General features: G+C 31.7%; 3 protein-coding genes across 3 annotated transcripts; 2 read left to right on the plus strand and 1 right to left on the minus strand.

Annotated features, from left to right (window-relative positions):
• Positions 1 to 1,286: 1,286 nt before the first annotated feature.
• LOC145132153 (serine carboxypeptidase-like 34) lies at positions 1,287 to 7,018 on the plus strand. Its single transcript, XM_079066847.1, has 9 exons — positions 1,287 to 1,614; positions 4,531 to 4,638; positions 4,730 to 4,825; positions 4,900 to 4,992; positions 5,206 to 5,294; positions 5,375 to 5,665; positions 6,191 to 6,327; positions 6,431 to 6,629; positions 6,769 to 7,018. Exons 1-9 carry the CDS (start codon positions 1,335 to 1,337, stop codon positions 6,916 to 6,918), a joined length of 1,443 nt encoding a protein of 480 aa, XP_078922973.1. The 5' UTR covers positions 1,287 to 1,334; the 3' UTR covers positions 6,919 to 7,018.
• A 5,450-nt stretch (positions 7,019 to 12,468) lies between these two features.
• LOC145130000 (Metal-dependent phosphohydrolase) lies at positions 12,469 to 14,220 on the plus strand. The gene is made up of 7 exons (XM_079064845.1): positions 12,469 to 12,709; positions 13,120 to 13,150; positions 13,267 to 13,285; positions 13,387 to 13,484; positions 13,568 to 13,672; positions 13,776 to 13,948; positions 14,031 to 14,220. The coding sequence occupies exons 1-7, from the start codon at positions 12,539 to 12,541 to the stop codon at positions 14,115 to 14,117; spliced, it is 684 nt and encodes a 227-aa protein (XP_078920971.1). The 5' UTR covers positions 12,469 to 12,538; the 3' UTR covers positions 14,118 to 14,220.
• On the minus strand, positions 14,168 to 16,356 carry LOC145129999 (cytochrome P450 86B1-like). Its single transcript, XM_079064844.1, has 2 exons — positions 14,946 to 16,356; positions 14,168 to 14,731 (listed from the first exon to the last, which is right to left on the minus strand). Exons 1-2 carry the CDS (start codon positions 16,194 to 16,196, stop codon positions 14,327 to 14,329), a joined length of 1,656 nt encoding a protein of 551 aa, XP_078920970.1. The 5' UTR covers positions 16,197 to 16,356; the 3' UTR covers positions 14,168 to 14,326.
• Between the last annotated feature and the right edge of the window lie 242 nt (positions 16,357 to 16,598).

Consider the following 16,598-nt stretch of genomic DNA (forward strand, 5'->3'; position numbering starts at 1 on the left):
ACATAAGAAAATAAACCGACTGTGAATGAAATCAACAAATACATCGACTGTGTATGAAATCAGTAAATAAAAGATTTTACATAACTATAAAATCAGTTTCTAGAAAAGAAATTAACAGAGACATCACATTCAAATAATGGCAAAGGAATCGAAACATACCTGAGTCGCCGCTGCCTTGTTGCGCGGGAGTAGAGGCGAATTTGCACCGGTGAGTAGAAATCAATGAGATCATCGACGAACTAGCGAACAGGGGAACCGATTACCGGAGTCGTCGCTGCCTTGTTACGTTGTAGTGAAGGTGAGGTTGTGCCGGTGAGTAGAAATGAATGGGACCACCGACGAAGTAGCGAGCAGGGGAACCGATCTTCGGAGGCATGTACAAGACGAGTGGAGTCGACTGTGAAATGTGAGAAGAAGGTTTTTAAGAAGGAGACGGCATTATTATGAAACCCTAGGTAGGGGGAAATATAAAAACGAGAAATGAAAGAGGTGAGAGAGTGAGAAATTATAGGAAATATGTAAAGTTGCAATTCCTATTATGCCCTATTAATGCCAACAATTTTAGAATTTTTCATAAATCACCCCTTTAATAATAACCTTAGATTTAAATATTTAAATGATCCAGATCTGTTCTCGCGTTCTCAACCTTTTAACAAAAATAATTGTTAGCTTTTAAGGTATAAAAATTACATAATAACCAAGCTTTCGAAAAACTACTCAATTTTGTATTGTGGTTTTTTTTTTTTTTTCAAATAAAAGCTAAAAAATCTTCCACTTCCGAATGTAGTTTTTCATTTATTTCGAGTTTTTTTTTTCTATTTTTTTTAAAACCTAAAAATTCTGAAAAGATCTGCGCATAGCAGACATCTCCGATAAAAAAAAATGGTCAAATGCAACAAAAAAACAATGTAGTCGTATGGTTTTATAACTTATGGAACATATGTTTTTAAACCATTTAATGTAATTTATTTATTACGTTTTTATTCCAATGTTACATAAGACGGTAAAAAATTTACATAAAATAGTTTTAAAATGATATATCAATACATAAACAGTAAAAAGTTAAGTTATATAAACTACTAAAATAATATATTTATATCATATATTGATTTTTACAAGTAACCCTTTGAAACTAAAGAAATGAAATTCAAGTTGCTTACTTAGTAGGGTCCCAATTAAATAGATATTTCCAAAGTTGATGCCCATGAAAAAGAAACTTGCTACCTATACATTTATGGTCAAAACCTCTCTCTCTCTCTCTATATATATATATATATATTCATACTATCTGTCCATCAATCATTTCAAAACCCCCACACACATACACACATAGTATGAACTCCCCATGGACTTCCAGTTTCCTCCTCATATTTTCTATATCCATTTTCCGGTGGGGTGTGGCTGTTTCCGATCAGCAGAAGCCAACTGGTCGAGCATTTGCCAAGCAAGAAGCTGACCGAGTGTTCCGTCTTCCAGGGCAGCCTCCGGTCAGCTTCAAGCAGTATGCTGGATATGTTACAGTCAATGAAAGCCATGGAAGAGCACTGTTTTATTGGTTCTTTGAAGCTGAAGAAAGCCCTGAGAAGAAGCCTCTCCTTCTATGGCTTAATGGAGGTAACATTTAATGCCCTTTCTTCTACCTTTTTTATGTCATGGAAAACATAGAAAGATATCACTGAATTTTCGTACTTCTTTAGGAGATTTAAGGATAATAATTTCATGACAATAAGGCCAAAACTTGCAAAATCATTTGATTCTATACTATGCTTCGTGTCATATTCTTATTGGTTTGAATTACCAAATAGATGTATCTTGTTTTTGGCTTATTGCATACTATATTACACTTCATACGGGGACCAATTGTTTTGATACATTGAAGAACAATTAGTTTCCAGGAAACTGCATTTTAATCTTATGATCGTGTATGCTTATTGTTAAATTGTTAGAATTACTTAAAATACTATATTTTTTTTAAATTATAGCTAGTTGTTGTCAATCCCAATACACATTCCATACCACGAATACCTTGGAATTATCATAGGACGAAATATAATATAATTATAATAAAAAATTATGTATTTTTTAATATGAAAATAAAAGACAGCGTCATTGTGATTGAATCGAAATTTAAGAAGGAGGTAAACGTATAGATTATCCACATTTGCATCATATGCCAAAGAAGGTAACATCATGTCTGTCATGCATGACGTAACGTTATTTAGCATTTGATAAGTTTTAAACAAATAATATTATTATGAATACAATAAAAATATTGTACATTAGGATATATATTGATGGGTGGATTATTTTGTAAGCATTGTACTTGTTAGATTGTATCAAGGCAACTTTAGAAAATGTCTTAAGTGATGCTTATAAAATTAATTTATCAAATCATAAGTATAAACTTAATTAAGATTAAATTTGATATTTTCAATTCTTTCAACAAGAATAATGATTTATTTCAAATAAAATATTAATCCGATGCAACACGACACATTCACTCAATGACTTAGAACATGGGAAGTGGGAGAAGAAGCTGGTGGAGTTATGGTCCTAAACTTGGACACAAATAAACGTGGTGGAAGCCAATTTTCATTTGTTTTTTATTTGTCTTTTCTATAATTACAACATGAAAAGAAAAAAACATATGTTGACACCTAAGAAACGGATTTAAAGTAAGAAATGCCATAATATTTTATTTTTATTTTCTAGTTATAACATTATAGTGTCAATTCTTTTCGTTTTAAGACCTATATTCAAAGGTTTAAATTATAGTATTCTTAAAACTTTATCTTTATATCCCATATAAAGATTGATTTTTTATTTGGACAATATTACTATAATTTGGTAAAAGTTTCAAAATATAATATTATAATAAAAACAAATAAAAATATGACATTATAATTAAGAGATCAAGAAAAGTACATGGTCATTTGATCTTATATAGTATAAGTTGGTTCGTGGAAGGTGAAAAGTAAAATATATATCCAAATGATCAATGGATGAGTGGTTGATACTTGATAGGGTTTATTTACTATGATATACTTTTCCTATGACGCTTTCGATATCGGGAAAGGTTATATCATATGTACGTATTGCAACCTCACAAAGTATATTATTACTAATTATCAATTTTATGATTACTATGTATATAAATTGTAATATAATGTGTTGCAAGAATCTCCTGCATATCTATGCTTGCATACTCCTCAACATTTGGAATGTATATTTTTTAGTTACTTATAGACAACATGTATTGGCATTCATTTGATGGATAAAAATTATCTTATTGAAGGAGAAGATAAGTAGAACTTTAATAGACATTGCACACACGAAGTCCTTTAAATGTCAAAGAGAAAAGAGGCGCTATTTGTCTAACGATTATCAATTAACAGAGTGTCTAAAAGTTAGATTTTCTTCGGAACGTGTTTAGACCCACGCAATTTTCAATCATTGCTCAAAGATATAATCCCCACATACTTGTCTTGGCAGCAAAGATGTGAGAATTCATAGTTGTGTTCTTAAGTTTAAGTGCTTGCAATATGGGCATGAAGTTTTTTTGGAATGAGACGTTATGATTTACCTGTCTAATGTTGCTCTGTTGGAAGGGATGCCAAAACGTGAAGTTTTGATGACAATTTCGAAAGTACAATTGGAATTGTATACATCCAGTCATCTATTAAAACTTTTGTTGGATTCAAATGAAGAAAAAAAAAGTTGTCTCGTGATTGTAAAATCACACCACTAAACATTCATCATTGACAAAGATGTCAAAAGCATTTGGTCCCCTTTTATCTTATTGTGACCACTTCACTTTATTCCATGTAGGTTATAAGCAAAAAAGACCAAAGACAATATCGTCAAGGCTCGAGATAGCCTTTACTAGGTTCTCTTTTATCATATTCAATAACCTAAGTAGAGTTGTGTTTTCTTTCAATATATATGCAATTGCATGTACTATGTATAGTGAAGAATTGGCTTTATTTCAGATTAAAGATGGAAAAGAATTGGCTTTATTTCAAACCGATTATATCTGATTTTTTTTTTATATAAATATTTTAGTAAAATATCGTTTATAGTTAAAAGTTTTGAAAACATTTTGGTTTATGACAGCTTTTAAAAAGGGCAATTCCGCCTAGTAAATAAGTAGTCGGCTTTTAGGCCCACAAAGTTTCTGACAAAAGCCCATAAAACCATTCGCTGTGGGCTCTAGCTTCTTATAATCTTGCCTTTTTGTCCGTATTTGCTTTATACTGAAACTTTTGATGCAAAATAATTCTTAAAATTATAACTTTTGTTTGACGTTAATAATCTTATGATAAAAATATATAATTATTTTTATTATTTATGATACCGTGTGATGGAATTCAGATGAATTAACAATATATCTAGATTCACGTTATGAATATAAAATCATAGTTCATGACTAGCGTATCAAATGTTCGACAAAGTCATACAGATGAATAGATGATTGACGCAACTATTTTTTTATTTTGGTTATTTAAAACTATTTTTGAAATGATAATACAGGTCCAGGTTGTTCTTCAATTGGATTTGGGGGTTTGGAGGAGTTAGGCCCATTTGTAGTTAAAAAGAGCAAATCAGGGCTCCTTTTGAACGATTACGCATGGAATAAAGGTAAAAATTAACTAAAATAGTTGTTATCTATCAGCAAAACTGACATAAATAAACTCCGATTTTTTTTTTGTTTTGGTCATCATATTCGTAGCTGCCAACTTGTTATTTCTGGAGTCCCCTGTTGGTGTTGGATTCTCGTACACCAATACTAGCAATGATATTAAGGAACTTGGCGACAAAATCACAGGTATATTTTACACATACAAACACACACACACACTAAAACATATATATTCACTTTGTAATAATTGTCATTAACAGCCCAGGATTCGTACACATTTCTGATCAAATGGTTTAGAAGGTTTCCACAGTACAAATCCCATGACTTCTACATAGCTGGTGAAAGTTATGCAGGTATTATACACCAGAGTGATTCGCATAAAACAACTTTTTGCTATACATAATAATGACATTTTTTTTTTTGCATAATTTACGATATTTCTAAAACATAAATTATTGTGTATAACAAAAAAACTGTTGTTTATTAATGGGCTCCCATTAATTATTTTTACATATACACACTCACTAGGCCAGGTTTTATTTGATATACTTTTTTACTGTTTATAGGGCACTACGTTCCACAACTAGCTGAGCTTATTTTTGATACAAACAAGATTATTGCCGACCATGATCGCATAAATTTCATAGGATTTATGGTGAGGATTGTTGCATATATAAATATGATACACTTTTTTGTTGTGATACAATGTTTGTGACATGTACACAAAATATGCAGATTGGGAATGCGTTGTTGGATGATGGAACTGATCAAACGGGTATGATTCGTTATGCATGGGATCATGCTGTTATATCGGATCGTGTATATAATGATATCAAGATTAATTGCAACTTTAGCAGCCCTAATTCAACTGAAAGTTGTGATACATCGTTGGATGAATACTTTGAAGTTTATAAGATCATCGATATGTATAGCTTGTATGCACCTACGTGTGTTGATACCACCCCCAATTCCACTCAACGCGTGTTTATGCGTGGCAATGTCTCTCCTCAGACTTTATCGAAACATGTGAGTATTTTTAAAAACATTACATAATTTTGTAAATTATTCACTTAGACGTTATTTTTAAAACGAGTAGTTAGGTTATTTATTTCCATTTATTTTTATATGAATAAATTAATGATGTTTTAAAAAACTTGAAAAAGAATGACCTACTTGGGAAAATGGTTTGCATGAACAAATGTGAGCAAATGTATAAAAAAGCTTAAGATTTGAGATAGAAACTCCTGAATTTTTTTTTCTTAAATCATTATTTTTGTATTAAGTTAAAATGGAAAAAAAAAAAAAAAGCTCATATAATTGAGCATCTATCTAGAGTCTTGTCTCGTTAAGTTTCTTTCTAAAACGTTAGTGTTTATTTGACTTGATTAAATTATTATGTACGTTGCACACATACATACATACACACGTATATAAACATGCCTTAAAGTATAATAGAAACAACATCCATTGACTGAAAATGCCTCAACTATTATGAATAGTTAATTATTCGGTGCTGCTTATTCATTGAGTTCTATTATATACGGTTAACAGAAAGGGTGGCACAAGAAACCAACAGGGTACGATCCTTGTCAGTCAGAATATACTGATTCATATATGAACAAGCCAGCTGTTCAAGCCGCACTACATGCTAATACCACGAAAATCCCCTACCCGTGGTCGCATTGTAGGTAATTTTCACATTGCGATCCATTTCACTCTTTTTATTTACTTTTTAATTTTTTTTGTTTCTTCTTTTGGTTATAACGAGCTATATATATGTGCTTTAAACAGCAATGCTATTACATTTTGGCATGATGCTCCTGCATCCATGCTTCCGACCATCAAAAAACTTGTGAATGGGGGTCTTCGTGTTTGGGTTTACAGTGGAGACCAAGATGGAAGAATTCCGGTGACATCTACAAGACTCTCTTTGAGAAAACTTGGCTTGAAAACAGTTCAAGAATGGTCTCCATGGTATACTAATAAGCAGGTAACTAAAATCAAGGTTTAATTAAGGGTCTAAATAAAAACCCTAGTTACCAAATTTCAAATCATATTTTCGATAATTATATATTAATGTTTTATTATAATTTATAAACTACTAACATATACATGAAATGCAATCGAAGGTTGGTGGATGGACGATTGCATATGATGGATTGATGTTTGTAACGATTAGAGGAGCAGGACATCAAGTACCTACTTTCAAACCCAAGGAATCCCTTCAACTCATTAACCACTTTTTATCCAATCAAAATTTGTCAAGTGTACCTTTTTAGAGTTTATGAGAGCAATGATTATGATTATTGTAACATCAATTTATTGTTAAACCCACAAAATGCTTGTGGGTTATCCATTTACCATTCTTTTTTTCCGTTACCCTCACAAATTGCTTTTAATATTACATTAAACCAGTGTAAAAAGAAAGAGAGAATAACAAATTACAATTAGTTATTATTAAGTATGGAATTGATCTCTTGATACCGCTTTTTATTATTAAAATATATAATATATAATATATAATTAATATAACATTAAGTATGTTTAAAATTTTATATAAAAAAACTAAAACTATTTGCACACAGTAAACGAATTCCACTCCATTTGACTAGTTTTCTATAAAATCATCTTTTATATTTTACTTGACTATTCATCAAAGTTACATCTTGGATCAATTCATTTTCATATAGAAGTGTTAAAACAAAGATTTTTACTAAAATTTAAGTCTAAGTTTTGTTTGATATTTAAATGTTCTATAGTATTCATCATAAAAGAATAATCATACTCATTCCGGAAACGTTTTGATTAAATTGTATATAAGTGAATGGTAAGTTGAATCATTTGGACAGTCCATATCCAATCCATCCAAGTGCCCGGTCACACATTGATAAATTACAGAGCATATACAATATTTTAGACGTATCTAAATTTGAAATGTTTAATTCTTTTTATTTAATTTTGCAAATCAACTATTAGAATTTAACCATATAGACTATAACACTTGCAGAGAAAGGTTTTATCCAATATCCACTAGGCCAAATGTGTGTCAAATTATAATACTTTACCTAAAAAGAAAGCAAGTCAAATGTGTGAAAAGATCAAACTAGTTGGAAGTTGACCAACATGTGTTATGATACATGCAATCTTTTATATTGCTTACTAATAGATACAAAATGTTATATAATAATATGTTTTTATTTTATGTATTTTATTATAATGAATTAATTATTTATTTAATTTGAGAAGGTAGACACAAACGAAGCATATTTATGGGCAAAATCAACCCGGTGTACCTTGTTTGACCTCATGGTAAAAGCTTAACGTGCTTTTATTATATTCCGGTTTTCCCTTAGTCCCTCTTCTTTTGTCATTTTAGGTAGGAGTGTTCATAACCGGATATCCGAATTTCGGATATCCGAAATTTTGGATAGTTGATTTTTGGTATCCGAAATTTCGGATACAGATTCGGATACCAAAACGGATATCCGAAAATTTGTAATTTTGTTCAAATTTGAAAGTTTTTATATTAGAAAGACATATTTTTAAATTAGAAAGACATATGAAGTAATATATGTATTTAATTAAGGGTATTATGAATATGTTTTAGTTACTAACATTCATATTATAAGACATATTTGATTAAAATAACATATAATGTATAAACTAAAATCAAAATTTTCGGATATCGGATTTTCCGAAAAATATGAAAAACACTATCCAATTATGATTCCAAAAAATCGGATATCCGATTTTTCGGATAATTCGGATTCGAAATTTCGGAATTTCGGATACGGATATTTTTGAACACCCCTAATTTTAGGTAGGGGTGTCCATGGGTGGTTAACCGAACAAAAACATGTTTTTGAAGGTTAACCAAGACTATTTGTTCTTTCATTTCTTGAACCTAAACCCTAAACCGAAAAATCAAGTTAACCGATATTCGGTTAACCAATTTTTTTGGGTTCGGTTATCCGGTTAACCAATTAAACATTACTACTTAATAAAAAATATGTTAAGATTATTGAACCCCATAAGAAATTTCCTAAAAAAATAAATTGCAATGAATAATCCATATAATTTATTTAATTATATTGTTGTTTCTGTTAATAATCAAATACGGATGAATTATCAAATATTTGAGGAATATGGAAAATAATATTGACTCATACAAAAACGTATTTTTTAATTAATAGATAAAAGATAGTCAAATATTTACTTATTTATATAAAATGGTGATGAAATGCAAAAGACGATTTTAATCTATATCAACCTATTTATTTATAACAAATGTTAAAGATGACGATTAATGGTTTAAAATGACAAATGTAAATAATATGACAATTATTAATTGTAATTGAAGATTTCTAAAAAATAATTTGATGTTAACTTAAACATCTATACATAAATAATATTTAAAAAAAATAGAAAATAATTTTTTGTTTTTTAGGTTAACCGTCTGTAGCAAAAAACATGAACCATAACCGAACCGAAAAACCGAAGATTTTACTGGTTCGGTTAACCAAACCGAAAAGGTCAAATATATCGGTTCGGTTAACCTGAAAATCGATATGGTTTTTAGGTTTTTAGGTTCAGTTTTTCAGTTTTCGGATATTTTGAACACCCCTACTTTTAGGTACGAATGTACGATACAACTTTTTAAAGAATGAAACACAAATGCTTTCGGACAAGAAGTTAATTTTCTACAAACTTGAACCTTGATTTTGAGAGTGTTTGACATTGCTTTTAGATTGACTTTTTAACTTTTAACTTTTTCAAAAAGTTAAAAAAAACTAAAAGATGTTTGGATAATTGAAAAGTTCTTTTTGAAATGACTTTTTGGAAAGAGTATAAGAAGGGTTTCAAAAAGTCACAAAAACCTGACTTTTTGTGACTTTACCTATAAAAGTTAATCAAAAGTCATTTTGCCTAATCCAAACACTTTTTAAATAGCATTTTTTGCAAAAAGTCCTTCCACTAAAAGTCCTTCTACAAAAAGAACTTTCGATGCTCAAAAGCAATCCCAAACACCCCCCTTTGATCCGAATTGTATATTTGTATACGACATTTTTGGAATCATCAAGACAATGGTTTGTGTGTGTGTGTGTGTGAAGATATATGATCATATCTTTCTGATTCTATTATAAAAATAATTTAATTTTTATTTTGATGGGAGTCCAACGATAGAAGATTGTAATTTTATGATGAATATGGCTCGAGTTCAATATACCTTGACCGTTAACATTATAAGATTTAACTCTTACGCGATGGTTCTAGATGAGGTGAAAGACCTTAAAAATACAATCAATCATTTTTTGTTGTAAGAAAGATTATTTGTATCAAATGATTGTCCAATACACAACTAGATATAAAATATATACAAACAATTAAAAATATATAAAAAAAAATAATATAATTTTTTTTTATAATACTAAAATATTGAAATAAAAAACATGCTACATTTCATTCTCATCTTGTCATCCATAAGATGATGATGTCATATTCGTCAATTATTGAGGTCTTTGTTATTCTAAAACGTTAACCAGCTTTATTTTAATAAATGTTTCTATATTTAATATGTGTCATTTGTTTATATATGCTTTCTATTGACCACTACCACGTTGGTTTGTTTTGTTGTGGATATCGTTGAGCTTGTGAACTATTTCCTTGTCATGGCTTGAACCCAAGTTTTTAGCATTGTAAAATATTTTTATACACCTGAAAATGCATTTAAAAAGGAACCAAGAGCAGGCATGTTGTAAGAATGGTGTGAAATGAATAAGATTCAATGAGTATTTATAGTTTGTTTTTTCAAAATGTCCCACGACTAGCCATTGAGAAGAGCAACGGTCATTTTTTATTCGGTGTAGTCATGTCCTTGCGATATGAAATTGGTTGGTACCAAATGCAGAGATCAATGTCACAATGTTCTCACACCGTGTAACCTAAGTAAAATACGGCATGCAAACATTATCACATTATAATAGATTCTGTATTACAATGTATATTATAATTTATTGAATGCTGAACTCATGATCTTCTAAGTTTTTTTTTCCTTGCAAGTAAAATTAATTTATCTTTTATAAAAAGGTTTAATAATATATATATAAGAAATACATATGCTAATTCAGTATTTTTTATAAGAAAAAGAAAGAATAACAAAAAAAATCAATAAACTATAGCTTTATCGTTTTTATACTTTAAATTCCAATACATTTATAAATTTAAAAACCAACCAAAACAGATAATTAACTTCATTACATATTTGTCTCTTTCAAAAAAAACTTCATTACATATTTGCTGTCAACCAAACTCATTATATTTTTTTAAGATTCCTATTCATTTACACACTTTATGTAAATCAAACCTTTTTGAGAATCTAATTTTTTAATTGAGTTCTAATATATAGGGATATTTACAAGTAAACACTTTCAGCTTTATTTTATTTTATTTTATAATGTTTTACTTTTTTACTTTTTTGTAATTCTTTTCAATTTTATCTCATAACTTTCATGCAACATCTTAATTTTGCCTGTTCATATTTTTTCATTGGCTTCTTGGTTTCTTTAAAGTGACAATAACAAGAAAACCATTAATTTTCTAGAGTTTTTATAGTTTTATCATAAATATTCTTTTGTTTCGGTTTTACCAAAAGTACCTTTTTTTCGGTTCCCCTTTAACTTGTTGATTAGACATTTTTTGTGATCCTAAAGAGGTATGTGGTATTGGAATCTTGTATGTTTATTTTTTTTACACATATATAACGTATTTTATTCCTGAATATACTTTTTGGAAAAATCTCAAGCTCTAGATAATTGTACCAAATTACTTAAAAAAGAAAGGTATTCTTCCATCAGTGTTTATTTAAGGATTATTGTTTTCAAGAAACGACTTATAAAATTATAGTAAGATACTCGGTGTTGTTCCATCAAAAGTCTATTTTCGTGTGGTGCATGTATATGGATCGTCCTACTGTGATGGCTTTAGCCCGTAGAGGTATAACCGGATGTTCGTCTGCTTGTTTGTTTTGTAACGTGGGGAGCGACGAGACGAATCATGTTCTTTTACATTGTCCTATTGCGCGGGATGCTTTGCTAGGTTGCTTAATTGGTGTAATATCATGCCTCCTTCTTTCAATAATGTTGAGGAGCTTGTCAAATTTGCATGGTGTTGGGGTTCTTGCCAAAAAGAAGAAAGATTTTAATTGCTATATGTTCTGGGTTCTTATGGTGCGTGGAAGAGAAAGAACGAGAGGAGGTTTAATGACATTCGTATTTCACATTCAAAATTGGCGGATAATGTTTTTTCTATTGTGTTTGATAGGGTAAAACACAGAGGTAGTTTTGGTAATTGTAAATAGGAAGATTGGTGTGACTCCCCTTTTAATATTTTGTAACTTTTTTGTTTGTCATGTCTTTTCTTTTTGGCAACAGGTTTTTAATAAATTCTCTGCTGGTTAAAAAATAACATATAAAATTAAAAAGTTGCGTGAATTATGAGATAAAATTGATTACAAAAACTAATTTAAGGTAAAATCGTAAAAACTATGTAATTAAGGGTTTTTCCAATGTTCTAAAAAGTTGGCCATGACTCTACTAAAATGTTCTATTAACTCATATATGTATATAAAAATGAATAACAGTTGAAAATACATATAAAAATATTAATTATATATACAAAATTACCGCCTTAAATTCCGCCTTACAAACGAGATGGCTCGGCAAGTTCTGTAAAAACTTGAGAGGCTTTGACATTAACCTTTGTTTTTTCTTTGTAAGTTTCAATTAATGAAAAAAAAAAAGTAAAACCATAATCCATAATACCTCAAAAACATTGGGGAATATCCGGATCACTTGCTCTATTTTCCAACAGTTGCTGTTTGAGGCAGAAAGGGAGAAAGTAATGGCGAAGAGCGAAACCGTAAGAAACGCAGAGAGATTGGTGGAAGTGATGATGAAAGGGAACGATGCATCCCACGACGCTGCTCACGCTTTTCGAGTCCGGGACCTCGCTCTCTCACTTGCTCACGAGGAAGCCCTCGGCCTCTCTTCTTCACCAATCTCCCTTGAAATTGTATGTATCATGTATGCTGTTTACACCTAATCACTTCCTCTCTTAATTTGCTCTTGTCTGCTTTCCTTTTTGTGCCTGTAAGATAAACACAGTAGAAATGTTGAGTTTTGATGTTCAATTACTGATCGATGTTCGTAAAGAATCCCCTTTCCACATGAAAATAGCAGACCATACTTTGAAAATGGTTTAAGAAGTAGTTTGCTTACGTGTTTCGAGATCTGAATTAAGATTCAATAAAGACTTTAGTTTTTTCATTGCAAAAACAACTAGTGGAAATTGTTTAAACCTAATTGTTCCAACTTAGTTAGGAATAGTATTATAAATGATTAATGGTATTTGATTGGGTTTATTAGTATAAGCTTAGTCGTAGTTTAGTTTAACTCTTGATATCAATCTTATTATTGTTGCAGGTTGAGCTAGCTGCACTCCTTCATGATATAGGTGATTGCCTTTCCTCTATTCATGTTTATCCATGTTTTATATATACATAACTTTTCAAGAAACCCAAATCGCCTTGTTGCTAATTACTAATGGTGATTTATTTCATATGTATGCAGGTGATTACAAATACTTGAAGTAGGTTCTCTATTTAATCTTAATTCAAGACCTTTGTGTTTCTCCTTCACTTCCTTTATTGCAAATGGTTTTTGTTATACCCTTTTCTATGATTCTTTCAGGAATCCATCTGAGGAAAAAATTGTAGAGGATTTTCTTGTAAAAGAGGGTATAGATATCGATAAAAGCAGCAAGATTTTAGATATTATAAAGCAAATGGGTACGTTCCTTTTGATGCTACTTGTTATATTTGTGCATTAGGAATCATTGCTTTATCTGATTATTGATTATTAAATGTTGAAGGTTTTAAAGAGGAAATAAATGGAGCCTCAAATGGTTCTCAATCTCATACACTGGAATTTGGTGTTGTACAAGATGCTGATCGTCTTGATGCAATTGGTGCTATTGGTAAATAGTCTTTATTCTTTACTTAATTTGCATTGAATTATCAATTATGTAGTAATTTGTCCAAAAAATTCAATCTTTAAAAATTCCTTTGATTTGATTCCAGGGATTGCTCGATGTTTTACATTTGGTGGAAGTAGAAACAGAGTGCTTCATGATCCAAACATTCATCCTCGATTGGATTTGTCCAAACACCAATACATGAACAAAGATGAACAAACCACTGTGAATCACTTTCATGAAAAGCTCCTTAAGCTCAAGGATTTAATGAAAACAAAGGTCTTTTTATTTTTTATTTTTATCATAATCCTTTTTTTTTCAACTTGATTATTATCTTTCTTGGATTCATTTATCATTTCAGGCAGGAAAGAGAAGGGCTGAGAAAAGACACAAATTCATGGAGGAATTCCTTACAGAATTCTATGAAGAATGGACAGGGAAAGCTTGAAACAAAATAAAACAAACCGCTATTTTTTTTTTCTTTTTCTTGAAACAATATAAAACCAAAATCTTTTATTTATATGTAAATTACAATAACATGCATCCCCATCTATCCCTGCCCATCAACTTATAAAATCCATAAATATTTGACACAAAAAAGAACATATAGAAAGAATAAAGTTAAAAAAGACACCACACATGTTTCACTACAAAACCTTAACATTTAATATTATGATACATTTGAAGTTCTGATGCACTACGCTTGCAAAGCTTAACCTTCAACCCATGCTGCATGTACATAGTCAATGCAAGCTTTGGAGCCACCGGATGATTCTCCACCACCACCACCTTATACCGGTATAAAATAGAGGCGGCAACAAATTTCATCTGGTAGTAAGCAAAGTCTTTGCCCAAGCACAGCCTTGGGCCGCCATTGAAGGCGGTGAACTTGTAGGCTGATTCACTCATGAACCGCCCATCCCTCAGCCACCTCTCTGGCCTGAAATCTCTGCAGTCTTTTCCCCATATCGCTTCCATTCTTCCCATTGCATAGATTGCATACACCACTTTTGTTCCTTTCTTCAACACTGTTCCATCTGGGAACACATCGTCTTCAACAACCTGTATTTTGTATTTTCAGGGGAAGATTCAATATTACAAATATGTAGAATTAAAGGGGGTTGATGTACTAGTCTTTTTCAACCAGTTCAGTCAACAAATTTGGTCTTATTGGTTAAGTTTGTTGACTAGTTTGGTTAAAGGTACGAGATACTATAGTTGCATAGAAAACGAGTAAATACTAAATATAAGTAGATAGATAGTAGCCAAGTGTTACCTCCTTATGATCCACGGGTACCGAAGGGTATAATCTCAAGGCCTCCGATAAAGCAGCATGCAGATACTCCATCTTCTTCACCTCTTCTGGTCTAAATATCAAATCCCCCATTTCACTCTCATCTTTCCTTTCATCCACAATCCGACATATCTCACCCAAAATCTTCTCCTCAACTGTTGGATTCTGGTCAAGAAGCCAGAAAAACCAACTCAAAGCCACCGAAGAAGTGTCCCTTCCCGCAAGTATAAAATTCACACAAATATCACGTAAAAACTTATCAGAAAAAGGTTGCCCCTCATCGTCTTTAAGCCCCATAAAAATCGTCAAAAGATCCGACCTTTGTTTCTTGTCATCAGCCTGCAGCAAAGAGATTTCTTTCTTCCGAGTTCTAATCACTTCATCTGCAAAACTATCCACCCCCTTTATCGAATCCTTCAGTCTCTTTTCAGATCCCAAGTTAAAATGCCTCATAATCTTCCATACAAGGGTAGGAGTAACAAACCTTAGAATAGTTGCTTCCGTTGCAGCCTCAAACGCTTTGGCGAAGGGTATTTCCGGAAGTCCGGGACTTAAACAACCCGGATCCACCCCAAAAGCAATCATGCAAACGTTATCAAACGTTAATCTTAAAAGAATATCCTGTAGATCGATCTGATCAGATCGATCTACAGACTCATTCAAGACAGGCAAAAGCCGTCTGTGAACGAGCTCCAACAACGACTCGGTTGTCATGTTTCGAAACTTGGACGAGTGAAACTCGATGCTCGCGGTCTTCCTCTGCCTCTGCCAAATCTCGTCATCGGCATTGAAGATTCCATTCCCGAGAAGATCCCGGAGCGCGTTCCGGAAATACGGGCCTTTCGGATACACTTGAAACCTTGTTTTGAGAAGGTGCTCAAGGTTACGGGGGTCGGAAGTGACTATACAGTTGAGATTTGTAAACCACGGACCCCGGAATGTGAAAGTCCCGTTTTGTCTACAAAGGATTTGTGAAATCCATTCGTACATATCAACACGAAGACCGAGTACCAAAGAAGGTAACATCCCGAGAAATGGCCATACGGGTAGGCCGTGTTTCTTTCGTTGGCGGAGAGAATGTATGACTATGAAGACCAGAAGGGCGGCAAGAAGCTCGATGATTTGAATCTCCGGGAAGAAGTAGCGGCTGGTGGCCGGAGAAGAGGTGGTCATGGTGGTGGTGGTGGTGGTGTTGAGCATGTTGAAGATGTGGTTAGGAGGGAGGGTAGTCATGTTTTATATGAGGGTGTGTTGCTTGGCGTGCATGAGAAATGGATTTGGTGAGCAGAAATGAAAGGTGGTGTGTGAGTACACAAGTTTGGGATATATGTATTTTGACCAATTTAGGTGAATTTAGGGTAATCAAAAAAATTTGGTGTTTGTATATTGTTATGGAAAAGAGTTGGTATGGGGGTTAACCTAAGAACCTCTAAGTCGCAACCACCATCTGGATACGCTTTTTATAGGAATGTTTTAATGTTTTATGGTATCTAAATGTTTTTAAATTAATATTTTAGATGATTATTGTACGAAATATGAATATAAAATTGTATAATTAGTACAAGTTGTAGAACGTGATTATTTTCTTAGATAAAGCTATAGGGAAAGTTGTAAAACATTGGAATATATATACAC

This window comes from Lactuca virosa, chromosome 8 (genome assembly GCF_052849685.1).
Source record: "Lactuca virosa cultivar CGN04683 chromosome 8, Lactuca_virosa_CGN04683_v6, whole genome shotgun sequence".
Taxonomy (NCBI): Eukaryota; Viridiplantae; Streptophyta; class Magnoliopsida; order Asterales; family Asteraceae; genus Lactuca; species Lactuca virosa.